General features: G+C 57.7%; 3 protein-coding genes across 6 annotated transcripts; all 3 read right to left on the bottom strand.

Moving 5' to 3' along the window:
* Positions 1 to 6: 6 nt before the first annotated feature.
* On the bottom strand, positions 7 to 3,406 carry LENG1 (leukocyte receptor cluster member 1). The gene is made up of 4 exons (XM_054588370.1): positions 3,233 to 3,406; positions 2,158 to 2,337; positions 1,030 to 1,292; positions 7 to 300 (listed from the first exon to the last, which is right to left on the bottom strand). The coding sequence occupies exons 1-4, from the start codon at positions 3,362 to 3,364 to the stop codon at positions 84 to 86; spliced, it is 792 nt and encodes a 263-aa protein (XP_054444345.1). The 5' UTR covers positions 3,365 to 3,406; the 3' UTR covers positions 7 to 83.
* Positions 3,407 to 3,717: 311 nt separating this feature from the next.
* Positions 3,718 to 13,723, bottom strand: TMC4 (transmembrane channel like 4). The gene is made up of 15 exons (XM_054588223.1): positions 13,612 to 13,723; positions 12,911 to 13,121; positions 11,555 to 11,700; positions 11,207 to 11,442; positions 10,956 to 11,077; positions 7,292 to 7,439; positions 6,628 to 6,795; positions 6,246 to 6,409; positions 5,863 to 5,989; positions 5,579 to 5,676; positions 5,096 to 5,276; positions 4,683 to 4,813; positions 4,428 to 4,583; positions 4,081 to 4,159; positions 3,718 to 3,975 (listed from the first exon to the last, which is right to left on the bottom strand). Exons 1-15 carry the CDS (start codon positions 13,688 to 13,690, stop codon positions 3,907 to 3,909), a joined length of 2,115 nt encoding a protein of 704 aa, XP_054444198.1. The 5' UTR covers positions 13,691 to 13,723; the 3' UTR covers positions 3,718 to 3,906.
* Positions 13,724 to 13,997: 274 nt separating this feature from the next.
* MBOAT7 (membrane bound O-acyltransferase domain containing 7) lies at positions 13,998 to 25,263 on the bottom strand. Of its 4 annotated transcripts, none has more exons than XM_054588364.1 (8): positions 25,253 to 25,263; positions 24,303 to 24,381; positions 24,072 to 24,201; positions 23,413 to 23,539; positions 21,444 to 21,603; positions 20,054 to 20,414; positions 17,877 to 18,053; positions 13,998 to 14,984 (listed from the first exon to the last, which is right to left on the bottom strand). In XM_054588364.1, exons 2-8 carry the CDS (start codon positions 24,376 to 24,378, stop codon positions 14,597 to 14,599), a joined length of 1,419 nt encoding a protein of 472 aa, XP_054444339.1. In that variant the 5' UTR covers positions 24,379 to 24,381; positions 25,253 to 25,263; the 3' UTR covers positions 13,998 to 14,596. The 4 variants fall into 4 exon arrangements, with proteins under 4 accessions (XP_054444339.1, XP_054444338.1, XP_054444341.1 ...); XM_054588363.1 differs by lacking the exon at positions 25,253 to 25,263 and adding an exon at positions 25,011 to 25,225; XM_054588365.1 differs by lacking the exons at positions 13,998 to 14,984; positions 25,253 to 25,263 and adding an exon at positions 25,011 to 25,225 and having other exon boundaries at positions 17,873 to 18,053.
* Between the last annotated feature and the right edge of the window lie 217 nt (positions 25,264 to 25,480).

The raw sequence follows: 25,480 nt of genomic DNA, 5'->3' as shown, positions 1-25,480 counted from the left end.
TATTTTCATTTTGGAAAATATTTATGAATAAATAGTTTTATATGACGGCTGGCGGCAGCAGCCTCTCCTGTACCCCTCAGGAGTCAGTGAGCGAGAGGGGGGTCCTGCCAGCGGGGTCGCCGAGCTAGCTGGGGGTTGAACTGAGAGTTGTACCGCCTCCGCCGATCGTCCGCCTCTTCTTCTGGCTGCTGCTCCTGGGGTGCCCCGCCCCGGACCTGAGCCAGGAGGGCCTCTGCCCGTGCCCTCTCGGCAGCTTCCCGCCGAAGACGTTCAGCTCGAAGCTGGTCCAGGGACGGCGATCTGGGGGGAAAGAGTCAGGTTAGGACATGGGCAGCCCTGGGAGGCCCCCGGCCTCTCCCAAGACAGCTGCCACTGGCACCCCTGCCTGCAACTGACATGTTCCTGGGCTTGGCACATGAAGGCCCTGCGACTGGGAAGTGGGTGTCATGCCAGGGGCAAGGATGTGGGCCTCCCCTTGTGTGGTGCTCTGTCCTCCCTCATCTTCACAGTCAGGTGCTGCTTCAGGTCAAGAAAGCCTGTTGTTAATCAGCTGTGTGACGCTGAGCAAGGGCTGGCCCTCTCTGGGCCTCTGTCTCCCTCTCTGTAGAAGGAGGCTGGTTGGGACTCCCCCTCTCTGCTTAGTCTGCAATTCTAGTGACACAGACCTGTTTTTGCTCTAACCCCATGGTTCTTAAATTCAGGTCTCTTAAAAATCAGGACCCTGCAGAGCTTCAGTGTCCATAGGTTTTATGTTAACATTCAGCATATTAGAAATGAGGACAAACCTTAAAGACACATCTATGTTGCAGTACCCATCAGAGCTGTGGCACCTTCCCACAGCAGCAGCTTCCGGGGACCCCAGCTGCACACTTGAGAACGAGGGTGGAAAGCTGAATGGTGCTGCTGTGAAAGCCGGCTTGACCTTGCTGAGCCCCTAAAAGGGCGTCAGGCCCCCAGGATTGCTGCGAACCGTGCCTGCCCAGCCAGCCCCGTCCTAGTGCCCTGCTGCCACCCGAGATTCCTGCTTACTCTTGGGGCCGCTGTTTCTCGGACCCCGCCTTTTCCTTTTTGCTGTGGCCGCTGTTGTCACCACTGTGCCGCCTCTTCTTCCCCAAATGCTTCTGCATCTCCAGCAGAGGGTCCAGACGGTTCTTGACCTTCACATCTGGTCCTGGGCCAGGTGGGGGTGCCCCTCGTTTCGGGGGCACCTGGTACCAAGGGGGCTGGGTCTGGGCTTCTGCTGCACTCTGGCCCAAGTATGTCAGGATACCCAGAGCTTTCTCCTGCCTCTCCTGAGGAGGAATACAGGAAACGGAAGACTGTCAAGTGTGTCTCCTCTCAGGGAGCCCTGGATAGGACAGTGGGGACACCCACAGCTGGGAAGGCAGAACCAGTGATTTGGCCATTAAGCGCTGAGGGCCTGGCATAAGCCAACTCTGCCAGCCACTGGGGACACAGGGGACCAACAGAGGTGGGGCTCCTGCACTGGGGCGCAATGGCAGGCCGTCACGGAAAGCACAGGGAAGGGAGCATGGGGTGGAGCTGCTTTAGGGTTCAAAGGTGGGCATCTCTGGGGGAATAAAAATCTGGAGCCCTGGCTGGTGTGGCTCAGTGGACTGAGTGCCGGCCTGTGAAACAAAGGGTTGCCGGTTCAATTCCCAGTGAGGGCCTGTGCCTGGGTTGTGGGCCAGGTCCTCAGTAGGGGGCATGCAATAGGCAAGCGCACATTGATGTGTCTCTCTCCCTTCCTCTCCAAAAATAAACACAACTTTTTTTTTAAATCTGGAAAAAGTAAGACGAGGGGCGGGGGGGAGGGGGCGCGGGGAGAGCAGCTGAGGCAAGTTCATCCCTGAGAGCTGGTGCGCGACAGGATCTGATTTCATTTACAAAGCTCCTTCACTCTTCCCAAACCCCTTCCCCAGAGCCCTGACATCAGGCTGAAGACCTGAGGGGTCTACCTGCAGCCTCCCCTTCCAAGCCCCCGTGGGTGGGGGTGGCTATAACCAGCACTTCCTAAGTGGTGGTCCGTTCTCTTCGCAGTCTGTTACCTCACTCAGTCCCCGCCTGTTGCCATGCTCCTGCTAGTCACACCTGTGGGCAGAATGCCCCCTCCTCCTAGCTCCCTCCATGACTGAAGAAGTAGGGAGGCCTGCTTACTTTCTCCTGCCGCTTTTCCTCCTCGTACTCTTTGTTGCTTCTGGTCACCCCTCTTCCTTCCTCCAGCTGCTCCCGAAACAGGTCCACAGGGCCAGCACTCGGGGTTCCTGGGTCTGCTACTCCACGCTCAGGCAGTGAGTTCCGGTGCCTGGCTTTATTCCGTAGGAATTCTGTGCGGGCCTGAGGGGAAAACGTTACAGGTGGAACATGCAGAACCTAGATGTGATCCGAGGAACCATGAGTCTGGTGCTGGCCACAGAGAATCGAAGTCCACGGTGCTGGGGCCCCAGGAGAGGCACCCGACCCATCCTGGGGAGAGGGTGAGGGAACGGGGTGCTTCCTGGGCGTGTAAGATGCCCATTCTCGGTAACATAATAAAGACAACTATGCATATGAAGGCAGCCAAAACGTGTATTAGAACAGGCGATCTGACTTCCATGCAGGGCTCCAAGTCAGTATCCTAATCGATTTTCATTCTCTGCTGAAAAGTGAATTTAAAAGGCCCAGACTAACTCCGAGCCAGTGCTGAGGGTCCGATTAACTGACAGCCAGGTGTAAACCAAAGAGGTGAAGGAGATATAAACAGTCTCTGGTGTCTGTGTGGACCGTACAGTGCAGAGGGCTCGCCCATGGAGCGGCACTGACTTTTCCCCCTCCGCCGGGGCTTCCTCTCTGAAGCCACCTCTCCTCTACACCATGCGGTTGACTGACAGCGCCCCTCTAACAGCGAACGGCGCTGGAGGGATGTCGCGAGTCAAGCATTCTGCGCAGGGCAAGCATCCAGTAGGCACTCAATAAAAACACTGGGCAAGCAAACTAAGCAGTGGTCCGAGTTCCCTTAAACTACCCAGGGGTTCCTTTATTCATAAGCTCCTATTCTGTGCCAGGCACCGCTCTGGCGTCGCAAAGAGCATTAGCTTGGAAAACGAGGAGGCAGGCTCCGCGGAAGCCTGAATTCAGTTCCATATGCTGGCGCCGGATTTACCGCACCTCCGCACCGCCCCCACTTCCGGTCCCTCCCCGGGCGCCTGCGCGCTAGACAACGGAGCCCCGCCCGGCCGCCCTCGAAGTGTACCTCTTGCTGAGCGAGCAGTACCCTCCGCTCACGCTCTTTCTCCTCCTCCCGGGCCTGAGCCTCGTCACGCCGCACGCGGGCGACATTGTCCTTGTTCCGGACGTGCCAGCTTTTCTTGGGCAAGATGTTCATGGCGCCGTAGATGTCCACAGACTGGCAGACCCGCCTTCTAGCACTTACGATTGGCAAGAGTATGCCCCTCCTTGTTGTTTCTGCCTCGGCCACGGATTGGCCTTGGGTTAATTGACACGCCCCCACCTCCCAACACCTCGAATCGGCCGGGTGTTGCCTAGCGACCACATCCACATTCTGAGCGAATTACAAGTGTCCCCACTTTGGACGCTTATACGACGCGACCTCTGATTGGCTGGAACGCCCAACAAATCATCTCAAGACCAATACATTTGATTGGCTTGTGTCCCACTGAAGCCTTCCCCCCTGCTTCAGCCCGCAAGTTTCAGAGAGCGCTCAGCTGATTCCGCAGTGTTTATTGATTCAAGAATGAGGTTCACTGAACAGTCAGAGGGGTCCACAGCCCTGGAAATTTCGGAATCCCGGGACCGGAAGGAAGAGCAGTTCCCCCATTTTACAGATGACGTGACCGAAGCTTACAAAGGGTTTGCAGCAGATCTGGGTCTGAACGTGGGACGTCACCCTGAGCCAGGCAAGGGAGGTCAAAGAACCCCGTTGGCCGAGCTCAGCGCCACAGCGCGCTGGGCCAGGAAGACTTTATTCTGCGCCTCCTGAGGTAAAGGGTAGAAAGACATGACGGTGAAACAGAGCTTCTCTCTCCCGTGTCCTTTCCCATGTTCCCCAGGACCCCTTCCCAAGGATCCGGCCTGGCTCACCGTCTCTATCTGCTTTTTGAGCTCAGAGATGAGGCGTCCATATGAGTTAGCCAGGGCCACGGTATATACCATCAAGATGCTAGAACGTACAGGGAAAAAAAGCCAATCCCCAAAGGCTCTTACCCATACATATCTAGGACCCATACATATCTTCAATGTATGGGTCTTAGAAACCAAGGGTCTGGACCACCGACCCCCTTCAGATCCAGTAGTCCAGGCCCTCAGCCCCCTCCTCCCTCAGACCCAAGAGTTTAGGTCCCCGGCCCCCTCCTCTCTTGGACACAGGCAGTGGGGCCCCCCAGATCACGCACATTCAAACTAAAACCCAAGGGTCTGGGCTTCCTCACCTGGAAATTAGCAGAAGGGGCACAGCAAAAGCTTGGGTCCCCAAGAAGAAGAGGAAGTTCTGGGTGCCCTCAGGGAGGCTGGAAATAGACTCAGGAATCTGGGCCCAGATAGACAACTGCCCCCGGAATGGACCACACATCTTAGAAGGCGGGATCCTGGAGTCAGAGACACGCAGAGCTCAAGGATGGCCAAGAGTCAGGATCGCGGATGCGGGCAGAGTGAGGGACAGAGAGGCAGGCGCCCCTCACACTTACAGGAAGATGCTCCAAAGCACGGGAACGGCGGAGATGGCCAGACCCAGGAGAAGGACCAGGGGGAAAAAGAAATTCGCCATGGAGGCCCGAAAGGTGCGGGAGGCCGGGGAGCAGATGGAGAAGAGGGCGTGCTGGCGGAGGAAGAAGGGTATTTGAGACACAAGCGTCCGAACACTAGTCTGTCTGTTTCCACATTCAGGGGTCCTGCCCCTCGCCCCTCCTCACTCAAGATCCAGGAGTCCCCAGGAGTCGGGTCCCCTCTTCCCTCAGACTTAAAAATTGGGATGCCCTGAACCCCTCCTTCTCCCACATCCAGGAGTCAGTCCTCCCTTAGGACTCAGTCCCATCCCTCAGTCTCCCCTCCCCCAGGCCTTAATACCTCCAGCTCCAGACGGGTGCTCTCCACCCCTCACCTTTTTCAAATAGAAGAGCAGCAGGAGTTTGGCGGTGTTGAGCAGAGGCAGTAGAGGGCAGAAAAAGCTCCCCACCCAGACCACTGTCTGCGCGTAGATGAGCCCCAGCACCTCACTGGGGACCTCGAATTCCTGGGTCCCCACATGACTCAACGGCCCGGAACAGAGACCACAGAGCAGCCTGAGGGGCGGGGCGGGACAGAGTCATCGGCAGGCCAGCCAGGGGTTTCCCCGCCTCCACCGTCCTGCCTACCAATCAGAAGCGAGCCTAATCTGAGGGGCGGAGCTGTCAGCATCCTGGAGGGGGTATGTCCCAGGCAGGGCCCGCGGAAGTTACCTACCGTACGGGGGGCGGGGCCTGCGAAAGTAGGGCCAAGAAAGGGAATAGAGAGGCGGAACTAGAAATGCAAATAAAGAGAACTGGGCGGTGGGGCGGGGCCTGTCCCAAGGGGGCGGGGGCACAGCAAGGGGCGGGGCTCTCACTTCCGAGGGAACTGGATGAGCAGCAAGACGGCCACGCCAGTCAGCAGATCAAAAATCAGGAGTTTGTACATTTCCTGCCCCAGCCGAGTCTCCCAGCACTGGGGAAGGGAGAAAGGGGTGAGGAGGACCTCAGGACTTAGGCACCCAGAGGCCCAAGCATCCGAGTCTCCAAATCACAAGCGTAGGAGTTACTTTCTTGGGAGTCTTCTACCCCTAGCTTCTCCTTCCTCCCAAACCAGGAGTCTGACCGACGACCCAGCCATCCCTTCCCCTGTCCTCCTCACCGGGAGCTCTTTGTAATTGTAGCCACAGGCCTTGCACGCCGGAGCCTCTGCACTGCCCCCGCAAGTGATCTGACTCCAGAGAGACAACAGCAGGACCAGCAGGGAGGCCAGGCGGAGAAACACGGCCCTGGTAAAAAGAAAAAAAAGGGGGGTATCAGCTGGGGCTGAGTGCCGGGCCTCGCCTGGGCAGAACGGGCTCACAAATCTGCCCATTTCAGAGATGAAGAAACCGATGCTCAGTGGCAGAGAGCCAGGACTGAACCCAGGTCTCGCTGGATCCCACATCGCCGGCATTCCTGTGTCTTCTCGGCTGGCACCAACGTCCCTCGACCCACTGGCCCCACCATCACCCCCAGCCCCTCGCCCCGCCCCGAGGCTGGAACCTGAGCAGGATTAAAATGATCTGGCGGCTCCTGGTGTAGCCCTCCAGAGGGGCAATGAGCTTGAACACTGGCGGCAGCACCAAGTTGACCCCGAAGATGAAGATGGACGGAAGGTAATCCACCACGAGCTTTAGCAGCGGCATCTGCTGGATAAGGGACGACTCCTGGGAGGGAGGGGGGCAAGAGAAGAGGCTCTGGGGTTCTGGAGGAGCCATGCTGAGAGCCCCAGCCTCTTCCTTCAGCACCCTCACATCTGGGCTCCAAACATAACCCTGCCATCCCTCCTCTCTAAGATCCCAGGAATCATGGAAGTCAGTCCCCTCCACCCTTGGCAATGTAGGTTCCGGAACCCCAGACCGTCCTCCTTCAGGCCCCTCCACACCTGCAACTTCACGGTGAAGCTGGTGGCCCAGTAGACGCCGTAGAACGCTGCCCCCAGGAGCGCGACCACCAGCAGGTTGAGCAGCACCCGCACCAGCCACACCCTGGCGTGCTGGCCCAGGGTCCGCATGGCAGCCCGGCGCCGCACCTCTGCCTCCTCCAGTTCTACCTAAGCCCAGGAGACACATCCGCGTGGGTGCCATTTCCCCAGGCCCAGCCCGCGCAGGCCCGCGCCCTCCTGAGGACTTCTATAATCTTTGTCCCAGCCCCTCCAGGGCCCTCCTGGAGACAATTTAGTTCTCCTCGCCCAGTGCCTCCAAGGCCCTGCCCAGCATCCACACCCCCTGAGGCCACGCCCAGTACTCACCCCCTGGTACAAGTTCCAGTTCTACTTTGTCAAACCCTTTCTGCCCACACCCTTCTCAACTTTGAACCAAGGAACTTCAGGCCCCGCCTCTTTCCTAATGCTGGCTTTTTCCTTTGACCGTAGGCTCGACCTTCGGGCTTCTCCCAACAATTACATTCCCCAGGGCCTGCCTCGTTAAGGCGACAGCTCCATTCAGCATCTCCCCTGAAGTCCCATCCTTGGTCTAGGCCCTGCCCTTTCTCTCAGCTCTGCCCTCCCTGGTCCCTATTCGGTTGTCGACCCCACCCCCTAAGTGCACCTGCAACTCGTATCGGATGAGGCGCTGGCGCAGCTGCACATGGACATCCCCGCAGAGGCCAAAGTCCCAGGCAGAGAACACCCGGTGGCTGTAGCTGGTCAGGACCCCAGACTCGGCCAACAACGTCTGCTTCAGCCCGGACACGGAGCTAAGAGAGGGGAGACCCGGGGGACGTGACATGGCAGGACAGCCAGAGCCGAGGGGACAAAAAGGGAAAATACACCCTAAGGCCTTGGGCATTTGAGGAGGGGCCGCCTGGCAGAGAACTAGTCAGAGAGTCCTCGGAACCACAGTCCGAGAGAGAAATTCCGAGAGAGACCCTGAGGAGATCAGACACCAGAGAGAAAGAGAGAGAGAGAAAGATAGAGAGAGAGACCTAGGAGATAGGGACTCAGAGCGTGAAGGACAAAGACCATAGGGAGACAGAGATATAGATGGGGACTGAGACCCCAGAGGTCAAAGATTCAGAGAAAGGGATAAAAAGACTCAATGAGAAGGAGGAAAAGGTCTGGGATGAGGGAGTCAGAGAGACTCAGAAGAGGGGACAGACGCCCAGAGAAGCAGGTGGGGGAGAAAGACAGACTCAGAGAAGTGGAAGAGGGTAAAGAAACTGTGGAGAGCGGGGCGAAGACCTGGGGAGAGGGTCAGAAGACCGGAGGAAAGGAAAGAAACAGAGAGCTGGGCAGAGCAGCTCCGTACCCAGCCTCACCGCCCTGGTGCAAGCCCGCATCGTCACTGGCGTGGACGCCCGGCCAAGGTTACACCTCCTCCCCTTCCATGTGCCCTCTGAGGGTCCGCTCTCGGTTCCCGAGCCCGGGAACCTTCTTTTTAGGCAGATCAGATAGGATTCCCTGCTTCTCCTCGTTCGTGAACTCTAGGCTCCTTCATAGCATTGGGAACCGGGGCCCACCTGCCTTGGACCCCACCTATGCCTCCGAGCTCAGGTCCTGCTCCTCCTCCACCTCCTCCCAGCCCCAGATCACCCCAAACCTCTTGCCGCCAGAGGACCTCTGCGCTCACGGTTTCCTTGGCTTAGAATGCCTGCAGCTCTCCTGTTCTCCTGACCGGCGGGCTCCTTCTCATCCTTCCGGTCTCCACCTGCAGGTCACCTCCTCAGAGAGCCCTTTACTAACCATGCCGTCTCACGAGGGCCCCCAGCCACTATTCCTTATCACAGGGCGTGGCGAGCGGCCGCCCCAGGACAAAATCCTGTTTTTCTCAAGTTTTATCGGAACACAGTCACAGGCACCCATTTGCACGCTGTCTGTAGCTGTTTCCACCCTGCAACCGCCGCCTTCCGGTTGAGACAAAGACCACGTGGCCCGCAAAGATCATGGTATTTCCTACCTGGTCTTTTTTTTTTTTTAATTTAATCAGAAAGAAAAAGAACTGATCCCTCCTCTATCATACCATCCCGCTTGTTTTCTACGTAGTACTGCTCCCAAACCGAAAGGGTGGATTTGCTGTTTATTTAACGGCCTCTCTCGCAGTTTTTCTCCCCTACTAGACTGTGAGGGGACTGTGGTAGCTTAAAGGGGGTCTTGAAGAGGCTGCCACAGGCTGCACATGCTCAATTCCTTGATATGGGTGGGAACATACCAAGCTCTTCCTTTCGGTTTGTGCATTTTTCTGGAGGTGTGTGATTTTATAAAACATAGTCAACTAATATTTGCCAAGGGAGCCCACATACTCAATGGGGACAGGAGAGTCTCTTCAACGAATGGTGGTGGGAGGCTGGATAACCACGTGCAGAAGAATGAAACTGAACCCTTATCTTACACCCCTCATCAAAATTAACTATCAATGGATGATACACCCTTAAACATAAGACCTGAAACTAGAAAATTCCTAGAAGAAAACACAGGAGGATAGGCTCCCTAACATTGGTCTTGGTGACAATTTTGTGGACATGACACCAAAAGCATAGGCCACCAAAGCAAAAAGTAATAAGTGAGACTAAACTAAACAGCTTTGGCACCGCAAAAGAAACCATCAACGCAATGAAAAGGCAGCCTGCAGAATGAGAGAAAATATTTGCAAATCGTATACCTGGTAATATCCAAAATATGCACAACTCAATAGCAAAATGATAAAAATAAACATTTCCCCCTAAAACATACAAATGGCCAACAGGCACATGAAAAGGTGCCCAACATCACTAATCACTCGTAAGGAAATACAAATCAAAATCACACTGAGATATCACATCCACTTGTCAGAATGGTTATCAACAAGACAAGACATTATATGTTGGCGAAGAGGTGGGGAAAAGGAAACCCTTGTCCACTGTTGGTGGGGCTGTAAATTGTTAAAGCCACTGTGGAAAACAGGATGGAGATTTCTCCAAAAATTAAAAACAGAGCTTCTGTATGATTTAGCAATCCCACTTCTGGGTATATAGCCAAACGAATCAAAATTGTCTTCAAGAAATAGCTGCAGCCCTATGTTCATCGCCACATTATTTGTAATAGCGAGGATACAGAAACAACCTGTTACTAGGGGCCGGGGGTGTGGGGGGGGGGCGGAATGGAGAGATGTCAGTCAAAGGGCACAAAGGTGCAGTTGTAAGATGAGTAAGTTCTGGGGATCTAATGTACAGCATGCTGGTATAGTTAAAAATACTGTATTGTATACTTGCAACTTGCTGAAAGAAGGGATCTTAAGTGTTCCCACCATAAATAAAGGGCAATTATGTGACGTGATGGAGGAATCTTATGAGTGTATCAAAGCACCAGTAAGATAATCATATTTCAATATGTAAGTGTATCAAATCAATGAGTGGTACACCTTAAATTTATACAATGTTATATATCAGTTACATTGCAAAACAGCTGGGGAAAAAACAATGTAGGAAAAAAAAGAAAAAGAAAGAAATCCTTCTCTGGCAGGTTGCTCAGTTGGTTGGAGCATCACCCCAATACGCCAAGGTATTGGGGTCAACCCCTGGTCAGGGCACACACAGCATCAACCCATGAATGCATCAATAAGTACAATGAAAAACTGATGCCTCTCTCTCTCTCTCAAGTCAATAAATTAAAAATTTTTTGAAAAGAAAGAAATCCAAAGTTCATTACTTGTCACCATCCGGGTCCAAGCAACTCACATCTTCCACCTGAGTTTGTAGCAACAACCTTGTTCTCTAACACGCCGTGTAATGGACTGTTTCCTGTCTTTCTTCTTGTCACCTGTCTTCTGGCTAAGGTGTCAGCTCCACAAGGACACATGATCTGTTCGCTTTTTGTTTGTTTGTTCCACTGTTTGGCCAACTGCCTACAACAATGCTCAGCACACAGCCGCTGCTCAATAAATATCTGCTGCATGAAGGAAGGAAGGAAGGAAGGAAGGAAGGAAGGAAGGAAGGAAGGAAGGAAGGAAGGAAGGAAGGAAGGACCGCTACATGTTTCCTATTTGGCACTTTTCCCTTCCAGAAAAGCCGCAATTAATTCGCTTGCTTGTTTATAGCATACCTATCCCCCAGCCACAAGTAGGGGAAACTTCCCACCTTTATCCCCGGCCCTAAGCACTTATGAAGCATTTGAAACACGGGTTTCAATTCAAACAGAAAGAAAAGGATCACAGAGCGAGACTCAGGACTCCTGGGGAGTGGGCTTGACTACCACTGCGGCCCCAGGGCCGGGGTCTGCGTGTGCGGCGCGTCGCTCACCGGCGCAGGATGAGCAGCAGGGAGAGGAGGCCGACGAGGAACGTGGAACACAGGTAGGAGACGGCCAGGTGCTGGCGCGGCGGGTAGAACCCGTAGAAGAGAGGGGACCATTCCAAATAACCCTGGGGAGGGACGGGCGCAGCGGAGGTCGCCGTGGGGCTGGTGGGCCATCAGGAGTTGGGGTCCGGGTGTGGTGGGGGGGTGCTCAGAGAGGGTCTCCGCGACGTGCGGGGGAGGGGGCAGGCACTCACCTCTCCTGAGAGCAGGTTGAAGAGCTGGGAGGAGAAGGGAATCAGGCCCTGGGGGTGGGGGTTGTAGGAGCCGCAGGGCGAGGAAGGGTCCGGGGTAGGGGGACCCGGGGGAGCCCCGTCCGGCAGCCAGGTGGGCAGCAGCGTCATGCAGGCCTTCAGCACCGAAGCCAGCACGTTGAGAAGCAGCAGGAAGCGCAGCAGCAAGAAGTAGGACTCAGTGCCCGCGCCAAACTGGCCTGCAGGGGGCGGCAGACAGGCCGCGGGTCCTGTCTGAGTCCAGGCCCCCCAGCCCCTCCCCGCTCAGACCCGGGAGTCCAGGCCCATCCCGAGGCCCCCGCCCCACCGGACCTCCGATCTTCTTCAGTGTCCACGCCCAGGGCTCCAAGGTGTGCAAGCCTTCTCGCATCTTCTCCTTGGACCTCCGAAGCAGCAGGGCCCACTTGGCCACCCTGGACCTCGAACCCTGGGCCATTTGGTCCCGGGCATGGCACTGCCTGGGAGGAAACAGAGTCAGAGACAGAAAACGAAAGGCCTCCAATGGAAACCTCCCAGATGTACATTGCGGTGGGTTCCTGGCACGGATACGAAAGCGATAAAAAGGAATACGCGTGACGCTGCGCACGGGCTGCCGGGCAGAACAGCAAGACTGAGGGGTTCTGTTTGCACAATCCCAGAGCCACCGCCGGGGAACCCTGCCTTTCAGGGATCCAGGCCCAGAGGAGAAAGGGGTGACAGGGGCGGCGCTCTCGGGGTGCTTCGGGGGCGGAGGGGCTGCAATACAGCTTTTCCCCGCAGGGGGCGTTCACCTGGGCCCTCACTGTAGGAAAACTCTGAGTTTTTACATCATGGTTCCTGTAGGCAAATGACATCATAAAGTAAACAAGCAAAAAAAAAAAAAAAAAAAAAAAAGGAACAGGGAAAAAGGAAAGAAAGGTGTGATGTAATGTTTCTCTGGGCCGCTCTGGCAAATTAAAGCCAAGGAGGGGGTGTGGGAACCTCCCATCTATAGCTGGATGGTAAGACGCTCAGGTGACAAACTGGACTTGTCACTGGTGTCTGAACTGGGTGCAGATTTGTGGGACTGAGGTGGGCGCATGAGGTGTATGAGGTGAGATTTGTGGGTGCAGATTTGTGGGACTCTCCTGTGACTTGAATCGTAGGACACCCAGCTGGCGTCCGGGAGTTGCCTGGGGCTATAGAGGGGAACCCCTCACACGCATTGGAACTGGTGTCAGAATTATAGGAAGAAACAAGGGTCAGTTTCAAGGGCCACCCGAGCAGCCACATGATCCCCGTTCTTGTTAGGGCCTCGCACCTGTTTCTGAGCTTTTCCTGTTGTCACTTTGAAAACAGAGGCCCAGCATTTTGACTTTTCCCCAGACCCTGCCGACCCTGGAGAGGGAGAGAGGGAAGGAAGGAGTAGAAAGAGCGGGCGCGGAGGAGGACATAAAGCAGAGAGGAAAAGCTAACGCAGGTTTCAGACACGGAGAGAATAGTGAGAGGTGGACAGAGGCTTGGAGGAAGAGGAGGAAGAGCGAGAACGGGAACCTGGGAGGGAAAGAGGTGAGTCCCGAGCCCCCGAAACACAGGGTTCCTCGGAGTTGGAGAAGCAGAGACACAGGCGGGCGAGAGAGCGCAGCAAAGCCGCTCTGAGAGAGGCAGAGACAGGTGCAGACAGAGGCTCAAGGGGTAGGTGGGCCCCACCTGTGTGCCCGTCGGGCCTGCATCGGCCAGGGCAGTTCCCGGGAAGGGACAGGTTCCTGCAGCTCCCTTTGGGTAACTCCTATGGAGGCCTGGATGCTCCTCTCTCCATCCTCATCCTCTTCCAGCGCCCCCCAGGGCAGCACCCCAGGGCCTCGGTACCGAAGGGTGGCAGCACTGGGGAGCTCATTCAGCACCGAGGACAGCGATGGGCCTGGGGAGGCGGGCAGGGGGCTGGGAGAACCCAGGGGGCCAGGCCCCCGGCCCCTCCTCCCTCAGACGCAGGAGTCCAGGCCCCCAGCCCCTCCCTCTCGGACCCAGGGGTCCAGGCCCCAGCCCCGCCCCCTCAGACTCAGGAGTCCAGACCCCCAGACTCTCTTCCCTCAGACCCAGTGTGTTCCCTCTTGGCCCCTCCTATCCCAGGACCCAGGAATCCACTCTTCAACTGCCTTTATCTTTTTATACAGGAGCTTGGGAGCCTGGCCCCTCCCACTTTTCAGATAACTGGAGTCCCAGCCTCTAGACTTCTCCTCCCCAGGACCCCAGGATTCCCACCCTCCGGTTCTTTCGTTCTTTGCTCCTCCAGAAACCCAGGAATCGAAACCCCTCCCCCTTCTGCCTTCCAGGCCCAGGCGTCGCCAGGCCTCCGTCCTCCACCTCCCCGGGGACTTCCGCCAGCCCAAGGGGTTCCAGTCGCTCCCCACCTGCCCGGGCGCCCCGGGGTGCCAGCTGCCCGCCGGAGGAGCCCCAAGCCTCAGGTTCCCACTCCGGGCTCTCTTCCATGGCCCTGGGAGCAGTTCTGTCTCCGTCTCTCGCGACCAGCGAGGGGGAGGGCACTGCCTGAGGGAAGGGCGGGGCCCCAGGCAGGTCGTACCTGGGCACCAGGTGGCCTGGAGAAAAGAGCATGCACTTCCCTTTACCTTTCAGGACTGCTGCTCCCAAAGGCCTCCTGGGAACTGAAGTCCACAGGTGCCAGTGTGGATCCTGGGAACTGGGGCAGGGCACAGGGAAAATGGATTTGGTGACACAGGGGTTCCCCCCTCCCCCATCAGTCCATCCATCAGCCAGACACTCCAAGTACATGGTCGGTGTGCAACACTTTATTGGGACAGAGTGGTACACTCCAATGCCATCTGAGGTCGGGTGGCTCCAGTGGCAGCTGCAGGAACGGTGGCCCCCAGGCTGGCTCACCTGTACCTCCGTTTCCCCATTGTGAAATGGAAGGTTATGTTCCCTTCCAGGCCTGAAACACTGGTGTGATGACAGAAAAGCAGGACAAAAGCCACAAGAAAGAGGTTCCCCACACCCTGGAGCTCCTCCCCGCGCCGTGGGGCAGAGGAGGGGACTTCACCCCTCTGTGCCTGCTGTTTGGGGGAGTCCAGAGTCCAGAGTCCAGTTCTCTCTGAAAACCTGAAGCTTGGCAGGGACAAAGGGAGTCTTATCTAGACAGCATCTGGATTCTGCAGGAGGGAAACACTTTCTGGAGCCACCGGTGCGGTGGGCAGGGAGCCAGGGAGAGCCTTGGCCCATGAGAGGCAGGTACCGAGCGGAGGCGGGAATCCTCACCAGGCCCCAGGCCCCGAGCCGCATCCAGGACTCTTTCTGGGACAGGAGGCGGCAACCTGGTTCACAGAATTCCCAGGCAAAAGCCCCGTGACAACACCGAGTGGCAGAGGGAGCGTCGGCCGTTTACTCCTCCCGGAGCTTTTCCGGGGCAAGGCTGGCGGCCTGGGAGGCTGCCTTCCGCCGGCTGGAGCCGCCGCCACCCAAAGCCAGCCCAAGGCCCAGGACCGCCAGGGCCAGGATGTGGATGCAGAAGTAGATGGAGGCCCAGTAGCGGAGGGTGTCGCCCATCGAGAGCAGCACGAAGCCCATGCACATGTAGTCGTAGGCCCGCATCTTCAGGAACCAGTGCACCCAGTCCCAGGCCTGCTGGCCGCCCGGGCCCAGCCGCCACCGCAGCGCGGACTCCAGCTGGCCCTCGGCGGCCAGGCACAGCGGGATGGTCAGGAAGCTCAGGTAGTAGCCAGGGTGGAGGCCGTGCCAGTAAGCGCTCAGCAGCATGGTCCAAGCGCTCCTGCGGGAGGGAGAGCGTCAGGACCCAGGGGTCCAGGCCCCGGCCCCTCCTCCTTCAGATTTGGGAGTCTCCTCCTTCCAGGAACCCAGTTCACCCACCCCCATCACCCAGACCCCCGGGCCCCCACCCACTTCCTCTTTGGGGGGATCCAGGATCAAAATTCCTGACCCATGGTGACTCAGCGATCTCTAGCTACGATCCCCCCTCCTTATGGACCCCAAATACCAGCCCTTGAAAACCCACATATTCGGGCTCTGATCCCATGTGCCTGGGGCACCCAGAAACCTCAGCCGGCCCGGGCGCCTCCCTGTGTGGTCTTGTGGTGAGCTGGTGGGCGTGGGGTTCTGCCCTGCCCGTGGCCACTTTCCCTTCTGCCGACTCAGAAGGCCTGAGGGACAAAAGCTACCTGGGGACAGAACAGTGCCGACTGCCCCAGGTTGCCAAAAGGAGAGACCTCTTCCTCCGTCTTTTCTTAAGCCATTTCCTTGAAAAAACCTAGTGTCTGAGGAGCATTCTTCGGTCTTCTGTAAATCTGTGTAGATTTACACGTGGGTGTAAATCTTCGAAAAGGCAAAATGAGGGTCTAGACAGCATTGCAATCCAGGGACGTTTTTCTCAGGGCCTGCGAGCCATGCCTTTGCTACTTAAATGTCTGGAAGCTAGAGTCCCATCTCCCCGCCCCTGTAGGGGTTCACCCGGGGCCTGCCAGCTGTCAGCACCTGCTCGTCAGAGAGACAGCAGTATGTTCTTCCTTCCCATAAGGACTGTTTGTTAGCACAGGGGGCTCCCCCAATTACCAGGTGAGTTTGGGATGAACGTGAAAGGAGGCACTTCCTTGAGGCCACGTTATGTTTTTCTTGAGGACGTGCTGTGCAAAGGACTGTAAGGGGCCGGGGTAGGGGTGGGCGGGCCGTGTAAACAGGGTGAGGTTTCTTTCCGTCTTGGTCACCTCACTAGTGGGTGACCTGTGACATGCACAGCAATCTGCTTTAATGCATATTCAGTAACAGAGCTGCGTTCTTTCTTTCCTGCTGATGGCGGAGAGAGAATTCTCTGGGTTGGCAGGACTTAAAGATCGATTCCCCAGGGCAGCGGGGAGTGCCCAGGGCAGGGGAGGAGGACTCCCAGCCAGGGGAGCCAGACTCGTCCTCCATCCCTTCTGCTTCCCACGCTTCCTTCCCCGCTCCCAGTGCTGCAGACACTCTCCAAAGACCCCTCCCTGCTCCTCTCGTGTCTCCCTTCCGTTCCCTCTGGGACCCGCCCAGTGTGGCTCTCACTTCCGCCCTCCTCGCTGCTCCCGTTCAGGTGGCTGCCTTGCATCACGCCCACCCCAGCGGTCCCCCCGGCCTTCATTGCACTGAGCTCCCGGAAGCGTCTGACAAGAATGAGGCCTCCCTCCACCTTGAAACGTTTGGTTTCCTCACCCCACCCCCTTCTGGAGTGAACGCTTTCCTGACTGTCCTCTACTCTCACGGCTGTGTCTTTGCTCCTTCTTGTCCCTGGTCCCCACCAGACTTCCTCAGTCTCAGCATTACGGACATTTGAGGCTGGCCGGTGCCTTGTTGTAGGACTGTCCTGTGAGCATCCGAGGACGCCAAGCGGCATCCCTGGCCTCGACCCGCTAGATGCCAGAAGCACCTCTTGGTTATGACAAAAACATCCCACACGCTGCCAAATGTGCCCTGGGGCCAGCACCGCTGGCCAGTCGAGAACCCCTGGTTTAAACATGGCAGAGCCCCGAGCTGCAGTATCACCTGCACCTGACGATGCTCAAGCGCCTGCTTCTTCTACCAGCCTCTCTGTGACCCACCGGAATCCCGTAACTCACTGCCTACCCTACACCCCCAGCAGGAAAGCTAACAGTCACCTCTAAGTTAGCCCAGAGCGCACTTCCTTATCGCACCTGCTCCCGCAGCTTCCTCCTGCCCAGTCTGCCCCCTCTCAGCCCAGGGCCCTGCCCTGCCTTCAGTCACTGGCTCCCTTTCTCATGCCCCACATCCCGTCCAGACCATGCCTGAATCCAGTTCTCAAACCCACCCACTTCCAGCCTCTGTTCCCTACTCCAGGACACCATCGCCTCCCACCTGGCCAGCCCCAAGGGCTCCAAATTCATCCCCGGCTTTACCTCCTGCCGCCTCCCCCGACCCTACCACTTCCCACACGCAAAGGCCAGAATCGACCTTTAGATCATCCATCGGACCACACGCCCGGCTAAGTCCACCTTCAGAACTCCCACCACTCATGGCTTCACTGTGAGAAAGCGTCACCGGGTATCCTGACCTCATCTGGGGTCTCCAGGGAGGCTGAGGGACCCTGGGGAGATGACCTAACCTGCCCGAGTCTCACTCCCCTCATCTGTAAAATGGGGATAACAGTTCCTACATCTCAAGGTTGTCAAGAAGAGGTAGGGCACAAGGTCTCCACCCAAGAAACAGTGGGTGAGTGAAGAACAGTGGAAACGAATACACAGCTCGCACGCAGCTGCCAGGCCTCACATTAAGTACGTGCCACACTTTATCTCGCTCAATCCTCACATCAGCCTACGAAAGAGGTAACCGCATTGCCCCCATGTGTTAGAGGGAACAGAACTCACTGCCCCAAAAATTAGTGGTAATTTTCGGAGCTGAGGTTCTAGAAAGTCTGCCTAGTGAGTCCGCAGGACTCACTGTACTCCTTCTGTCCAGTGCGGCTGACTTTACAGAGGTAGAAACCGAGGCCCAGGCACAGAGAAGAATTCACCCAGAGTAATGCAAACCACGGAAGCGCAAGAGGTTCAAGAAACTACGACTCCCATGACCGCCAGGGGTGGAGGCCCAGCCGGAGAAGCCGCAGGCGGCCCCGGGTGCTGCTGGGAGATGTAGTTCCCTGTGGTCCGGGGAGGGGCAGGCTCACCTGAGGACGTAGGAGCGGGTGGGCGCGCTCTTGTACACGTACTGCGCCAGCCACCACTGCACCGTCATGTTCCAGTACCGCATGCCCTCCCGCACGCGCACGCAGAAATCTGTGCGGTAGCAGTCGATGTTGCGGATGGTCTCATAGTCGTACTCCAGGGCAGCCGCCTTCTCCGGACTGGGGGGTGGAGGATGAGGGCAGGGGACAGACATGCAACTCAGCCAGGCCCCTTCCCGACACCGGCTACTGTCCCAGCCCCGATGCCATGGAGGGGATCCTGGGCAGATGACAGCCCTCTCTGGCTGTCACGTTGGCTAGGGCAACAGAGGAGGGTGGCCCAGAAGGAGCCTTTCTGGGGAGGACAGTGGGGGGGGGGGGCGCAGAGTTCACGTCAATTGTCCTCTTGGAAATGGGGCCCTGCGAGAAAAGCCCTTAAGGGCTTCTCGTTGCTACGCTGTCCCTTAGCAACCTGACCCTGCACTGGTCTCCGACGCCAGGAAAAGGCCATTCCTTAGCAACCAAACTCGGTGTATTTAGAGAAACCTCCGAGTGCAGTTCCTTTTGAGTTGTCGGACCCTGCGGTTGCTAGGGAAGCAGCATCTTAAACAATGAGGTGGTCCGTGTTGCTAGGGAGATGTTCTCGGCCTGGATGGTCTCTGTTGCTAGGGAAAGGGTGTTCCTTAGCAGCGACCTCTGGGATGTCTAGAAAAGGTTGCAGAAAGGGCCTTTGGCTATTGGTCCTTACGATTGTTTGAGAAGCGCCATCCCCAGCAATATGGTGGCTCCCGAGTCACTGATGTCAACACCCCCAGCATGGAAGGGACATCCCTGGCCCACGTGAACCCCTGGTGGCTTCTGATAATGGAGGGGAGCCATCCACTTGGGGTAGGGCTAGCAGGGCTAGAAAAGCCTTCAGGCCCTGGCTGGGTAGCTCGGTTTGTTAGAGCACGGCCCCGATATGCCAAGGTTGTGGGTTCAATCCCCAGTCAGGGCACATACAAGACTCAACCAGTGAATGCATAAATCAGTGGAACAACAAATTGATGTTCTTCTCTTTCTCAAATCAATAAATTAAAAAAATTTTTTTTAGAAAAGGCTTCGGTTTCGACTTGACAGTTTCCTGGGGGACGCCCTCTCCAGTAACTGCAGGGCCACCCAATGGCAGTGAGAAAAAAATCCCTGTTGGGGGGCCGCCTCCACCACGACGGAATGGCAGTTTGTATGTGCTGGGGGATGGCCACGCCCTACCAAGGAATATTTTATAATTGACACCGAGGAGCTGCTCCCCCAGCCTTGGCAGAAGCTGACTGTGGGTGCAAGGAACAGAGAGGCGGTCCATTCTCAGTTGCAGGGGCACCATTTTCCTAGCAACACTTCCTCAGCAACAGGCGAGGCGTTAGTTGACCTACCACCAGTGTGACCGCGCAGCTCGGAAGGAGCTGGAGGGGCGGCATTACTAGCAACGATGTCAATCCATCGTTACCAGGGGGATTGTCTTTCGCAGCAGCATGCGGAGGAGACCTACAGTTGCTGGGAATGGTGTCCCCTCTGCCAGAGGCCAGCACCATCAGGGATGCCACGTCTTTAGAAACGGGGCAACTGCAAGCTGTGTGATGACACCCCATGGTGGGGGGGGGGTTGCTGGATCCTAGCAACCATGGGACAGTTTAGGGGTTGCCATTTCCATAGCAGCAAAGAGCATCCCTTCTGGCTGGGAGAATTGGACCGAGGTTGCTAGGAAACCTGCTTCCCTAGCAACCAGGGATGTCCAGTTGCTAATGAACCGTTTCCCTAGCAACAAAGAACAACGCATCACTGCCCAAGGGTAGCATCCTCAACAACCAGGAACAATCAGGTTATTGGGGTGACACTTCTATGGCAACAGAGGGCTGGCAAATGGTTGCTAGGACACCACCTTCCCTTTCCTAGCAACTAGAAGCAATTCCTCACATCCCAAAGGGTGACAAACACTAGCAACAAAGGGTTATCCATAGGTGTTAGGGGCGCTCTTCCCTAGGACAGGAGAAGGTGGGCTGTGGTGGCCCGGGGGTGACACTGTGCCAACAAAAGGCAGTGGACCTGCCCGTGCTCCCCAATATCCTCCCGGCTAGGGGCAGGGCCAGCCCGTGGTGATGGGGCCTGCCGGGTCTTGGGTTGCCTCCCTCGCGCTGCCTGACCTGCTGGGGGGTGGACATTGGAGGGTGGGGCCGCCCCCGGCCCGGGCTTTGGCGGCCACGGGGTAGGCCCCGAAGCCGGCAGCAATGCAGCCGCACTCGGCCGCGATCCAGGCCACGTAGAAGCGCATGCGGAAGGCGAAGAAGACGGGGATCATGTAGAAGAGGCGGACGGGCAGCGGGCGGGCGTAGAACGCGTCCTCACGCACGGCCTCCAGCGGGAAGAGGTGCGAGGACAGCAGGAAGAGCAGCCCGAAGAGCGGGGCCGGCCAGGCGCGGCGCAGCAGGGGCCGCAGGCTGGGCACGGCGTCCGGGAAGGGCTGCTCCAGCCAGTCCAGGTACGTGCGGTAGCGGAAGAACGGGCCTGCGGCGGGAGGGGCGGGGGCAGCTGTCAGAGACTGCGCCCAGCGGGGACCGGGGAAAGAGACCCAGAGGGAAAGGGACAAGGAAGCAGAGGGGGGGACAAGAGACTCAGAGAGAAGAAAAGATGGATAATTATAGAGAGGGGCAAAGACCCCCGACAGGGAGAGGCAATGAGGCTCTGATGCGAACAGAGTCAGACGGACCGACGGACGGACGGACGGACGGACGGACACCCCATTCCCGGGAACCCTGGAGGGCTCTGGGCTTCGTTCTCAGCACGAGGAAACACCGGCGAGGTGTTCCAGTAGGAAGGGCCGAGTGCCGGTCACCTTTCACGAGACCCTCTCGGCCGCCGAGCAGGGCGGGGATGGCAGAGGGACAGCGATGGGAAGTGGGGGACTGTTTCAGACGACACGATGGCCTGGCCTGGGGCAGGGACAGCGGGGGTTAGCAGAGGTGACCCGGGTGAGGAGCCTTACATGTCACAAAAGGCCGCATAGCATGTGCTTTCATTCTAAGTCGTCTGCAATACGCAAAACGACACAGAGAGTTAATAATCTCCAGTGGCCTCCAGGGACGGGGGTGGGGGGGGTGGGGTGGGTTTCAGGGAGGTTGGGGGGATGACGGCCACAGGGGGCAGTGTTTCCTCCTGGGGGGAAGGACTTGTTCTACAGCTATGTGGTGGGGTGGCCGCGCAATTCCATGAATATAGCAAAAACCAGTGAGCTGGCTGTGATGGTAAGTGGGACAATATGTCACTTACAGCTCAGTAAAGTTGTCATAAAAACGAAAACCTTGGATGAGGTCAACGTTGATGACAAATATTTTCTGAAACTAATACGCAGACTTTTCTGCTTTATCTCCTATTAGCTCCCCAAAAGCAACAATGATCACAGACTGGGAACAACCCGCGTCTCCCCAGGAGGAACCTGGGGGCCAGGGCGGGGTCAGAGAGCTCCCCCTCTGAGCAGCAGAGGCTGGAATGGAAAGAGGGCGAGGAGAGGCAGGCCTGCGGGGCAGGTGCGCTCACCTGTCATGATTCCCACGTAGCAGTAGCTGTAGCTGAGCGTCTCCATCAGAGAGGGGACGTCGGGCAGCAGCCCCAGGGCAGGCCCCTTGCTGAAGCCCGAGGCCATTTCCTTCCTCTGGGCCAGGTGCAGGTCCTGGACCTCACTAGCCAGACTGACCAGCTGGGAGGAAGGGGCGTGGGAGGGGGACAGGTCAGACCCGGCACCCCCTCACACCCTCTCCCTTAAGCTGCCCCTCGTGGGAGCCACGGGAAGCTGGGGTGCAGCTTCAGCTACTCCCAGGCGGCATCTAGGGCTGTCCTGACAGCACTGTTGTACCTCCATTGCTGGCAGCCGTTCCTCAGGGCTCACTCCTGGGCCCTCCTGTCTTCTTTCTCTGTTCCTTCCTTCTACGTTCTGCCCTCTGCAGCTTTAGATGCCCCTCACCTGCCCCTCCGGCGCCTCGTGACTCCCAAACTCTACCCCCGGCCAGACTTCTCTCCTCCAAACCTATTCATCTAGTTGCCTCTTCTCCATACTCGGATGTCTACTGGGCACGTGCACAGCGGAACCTGGCATCCCCCGTTCCCCAAACTGGTTCTGCTTCTAGACTCTCCCCTCAGGCGATGCCACCGCCATCCAATGAACGGCACAGGCCAGAAGCCTTCCTTGCTCCCCAGATCTATTCCTTCAGGTCTCTCTTTTGTTTTGCTTCCACCACCGGGCTGAATATGCTCGGCCTGGCCCGCCACGTCTGCTCTCCACCCTTCTCCGCACAGACCCAAAGCTGGCCCTGCACCAACAGGCTTCCGTGCCTCCCCACTTCTTGTTTAGTCCACCGGGAGCCCCAGCTGGAGAAGGAGGAAGGCAGGACTGAGGGCTGGCGTTTTATTCCCTTGTAGGACCACCTTGGGCCAGCACGACACCAGGTCAGTCTTCTCAGGATGGATGCCTCTACACACGCCTTCTCCTTCCAGGCTCCCCTACCTGTGCCCTGTCTCAGCGCCTGGCGCCACCCCCCGGCTGCTGGTCCAGGACGCCTGCGCTGTCCCTCCTGGCTCCTGCATGTCCTCCACCCCGTTGTAAATCATGACTCCTCAAACTGTCCTAAAGGCAGTGTTTCCTGCTGGGACTCGAACGGCCCGACCTACTGACAACCTGAGCAAGCCGCCACCGCTGTTTGCCAGCGGGACTTTGATTAAGGGGCCTGACCTCCTCCCATCTTGCCCTTTCTGCCGCAATCTCCTCGAAGCACCCAGAGTGAGTTATTTTTAAATGTGCGAATCTGGTCACCTGACAGCAGCCAACCAAAAACCGCTTCCAAGGGATCTTGGGCCCCCATGGGAAGAAGTCCAGACTCCTCACGTTGGCTAAGAAGGCCACCTGCCTTGTGTGGCGTGGCCCCTGCTGCTCCTCCTTCCCTCTCTGGCCAGTCTGTGGGGCCGGCGCACGGCTGGAAGCCAGCTGCTCCCTTCTACACGCGCCGTCTCTACTCAGCCAGAAGAGAGGCCGTTCCTCCAACTCTTCTCGCTAAGCAACAGCTGCCTGTCCCGAACTCCCACCCTGATGAGACCTGGCTCGCTACTCACTGATATGTCGCCGGAGCCCAGGGCACAGTGGGAACTCACCACCGGGGTGGGGCCTGGGAATCGGTTTTCACCCATCTTCCCAGGCGATTTAGACCTGGGTGTCCCGGGTTCATGTCCTTAGATAACGGCCTTCTCCCCAAAGCTGGCCTTCCTCTTTTGCAAAATGGCTTGCTCCAAAGATGCAAGGAGGGCACGTTAGTGAGCCCTTAGCTCAGCATCTGGTATCCACGCATGCATTATTTGGGATACCTCTTTATCCCAGGGAAGAGGTAAGAGTTGAAGTCCCGCCCCTGGGTGTGTGGGAGATAAAGTCCCGCCTCCCCTTTCCCCCGTGGGAGTGGCAGGGAGGAGTAGGTAAAGTTGGGGGTTAACTGGCACAGGGGAGGGGGGAGGGGATTCTGACCTTCAGCGTCAACAGCAGCTGGATGGCATTGGTGAAGGGCGTGGGAGTGGGCAGACCCAGCAGGCTGAGCGCACGGAAGAACAGGAGGTAGGAGAAGGTCCAGGCTAGGGCCAGGGCGTGGCAGGAGCTGGGATGGAGGAAGGAGGCGGGGGTGCTGAGCTCAGGGACTTGGCTTCCACCGTCCCAGATTCTATCTACATGTCCTCTGCCACCTCCCCACCTTCAGAGACAGAAAATGGGGGAAGGAGGGTGGGGGCAGAATGAGCAAGATTGAGACAGCAGGAGAAGATGCACAGCCACATACAAATATGCACAGTAACAGAGGAAACAAAGGGGAGAGGTAAAGAGAGCTTCAGGGTGAACGCTTTCTACTGGGAGGAAGGGGGAGAGAGGGAGGGAAGGAGAGGGAATGCCAATGGTGCCAGCAGACAGTCATGTCTTCCTCTTTCCTGAATCCATGACACGGATGTAGAGGACCCAGACAAACACACAGGGATGAGACCCCAAAGAAGGCAGGAGAGGAAAACACAGGCAAAGGACACAAAAAAACAAGAGATAAACAAGAGGTGTCCACACAGTGCGGCAGAAATAGAGAAAGACCCAAAGAGGAAACAGGTTGCTTCCTCTCACCCTCTATTCTCCCCGCACCCCATCCTCACCAGGGCTGGGCTTGAATGAGGGCCCAGGTCCCGAGGATGGTGATCAGAGAATGCAAAGTGTGGGGGCCACAGGTGAACAAGGTGAGCCCCAGGCCCACAGCGGCTGCCCCCCATCTCTTCAGCCCAGGTCCTGCAGGGACAAGAGACAACATAAGCCTGAAGCCTTCCAGGGGGCTCCCCCCACGCTGCTCCCCCCTCCTTATTTTCCACTGGGGAGGGAACCTGACTCACCAGCTTTCTTAAAGAGGAAGCCGATGGGGATGGAGATAAGAAGAACCACTAGATATGTCCATTCTTCGGGCGACATGGTCTGGGGGAGGGGCAGAGGCTCCTAATGAGAACCCAGGAATACAGGACCCCCCAGCCCCTCCCCCTTCGAGGACTCAGGAATCTGTCCCTTGGCCCCAGTTGTCGAGGACCGTGGAGTCCTACCCTCAGCTCCTCTCCTCTGAGAACAGAAGAATCTGGACCTCTAGGCCCTTCCTCCTTTGAGGTTTGTGGATTCCACCCCCAGGGCCCCTCTTTTGAGAGCCCAGACCTCCAGCCCCCTCCTCCTTCGAGGATCCAGGAACCCAACCCATGGCTTTCTGGTCTCCCAGCGCCTCCCTCTTCGAGCACGCAGGTCTCCAGACCCACACCCGTCTTCTAGAGGACTCAGAGGAGCCCAGGCCTCCAGCGCCTCTTTCGGAGCTCCAGACCCCACTTCTGCCTACAACCCGAAGAGCTGGCCACATAAGGGTCTTCTCAGGCCCAGTCCCCAATCCCAGTCCGGCTTCGCTCACCCATCGGGGTCAGGCCCGCCCACCCACTGCGGTCAAGTCCGCCCGGCGAAGCTACAGGCGGTTACGCCACCCAGAGCTCGGCTGCAGTCCAGCGCCGCCTTCGCCCCCGATGCGCAGCGACCCCTCCGCGTCTACCGGCTTCCACACCCTGGCCCACCTGGGCCCGGTTCCGCGGCGCCCGCCGGGCGGGAGGCGGCCGAGCAGTCCCGGCCGGCGGTCCACCCCGGGCCGGCCACGCCTCCCCGCCCCACGCGTCCCCGCTTCTCTCGGCGGCCGGCCGAGCCGCGCGATCCGGAGCTGGATGCACGGATCCCGTCAGGTTATGGGCTAGGCCGGGGAGGAGCTGGCACCCGGCGCCGGGAGCACGCGTCCGCGTCTAGACCGGGAGGCAGGATTTACCCAGCCGAAAACACAACTAGGCGGGGCTTCGCGCTCCGAAGGCGGAGGCGCCGGAGCTCGGGGCTCCTAGGGACCGGTTGGGCCGGGGAAGGAGGCGGGGCCTGGACTGCCTTCGGAATAAGGCGGGAGGAAGCTTGGAGGCGGAGCCAAGAGCTTCGGTGTTCTTCGGAGGTAGTCGAGTACTGAAGGTCTGCGTTCGGGAGTAGGCGGGGCCAAGAGTGTCGGACG

This window comes from Pteronotus mesoamericanus, unplaced genomic scaffold (genome assembly GCF_021234165.1).
Source record: "Pteronotus mesoamericanus isolate MK-2021 breed Mesoamerican mustached bat unplaced genomic scaffold, CSHL_Meso_final scaffold_128, whole genome shotgun sequence".
NCBI lineage: Eukaryota > Metazoa > Chordata > Mammalia > Chiroptera > Mormoopidae > Pteronotus > Pteronotus mesoamericanus.
This window is presented reverse-complemented; position numbering and strand designations above follow the sequence as displayed.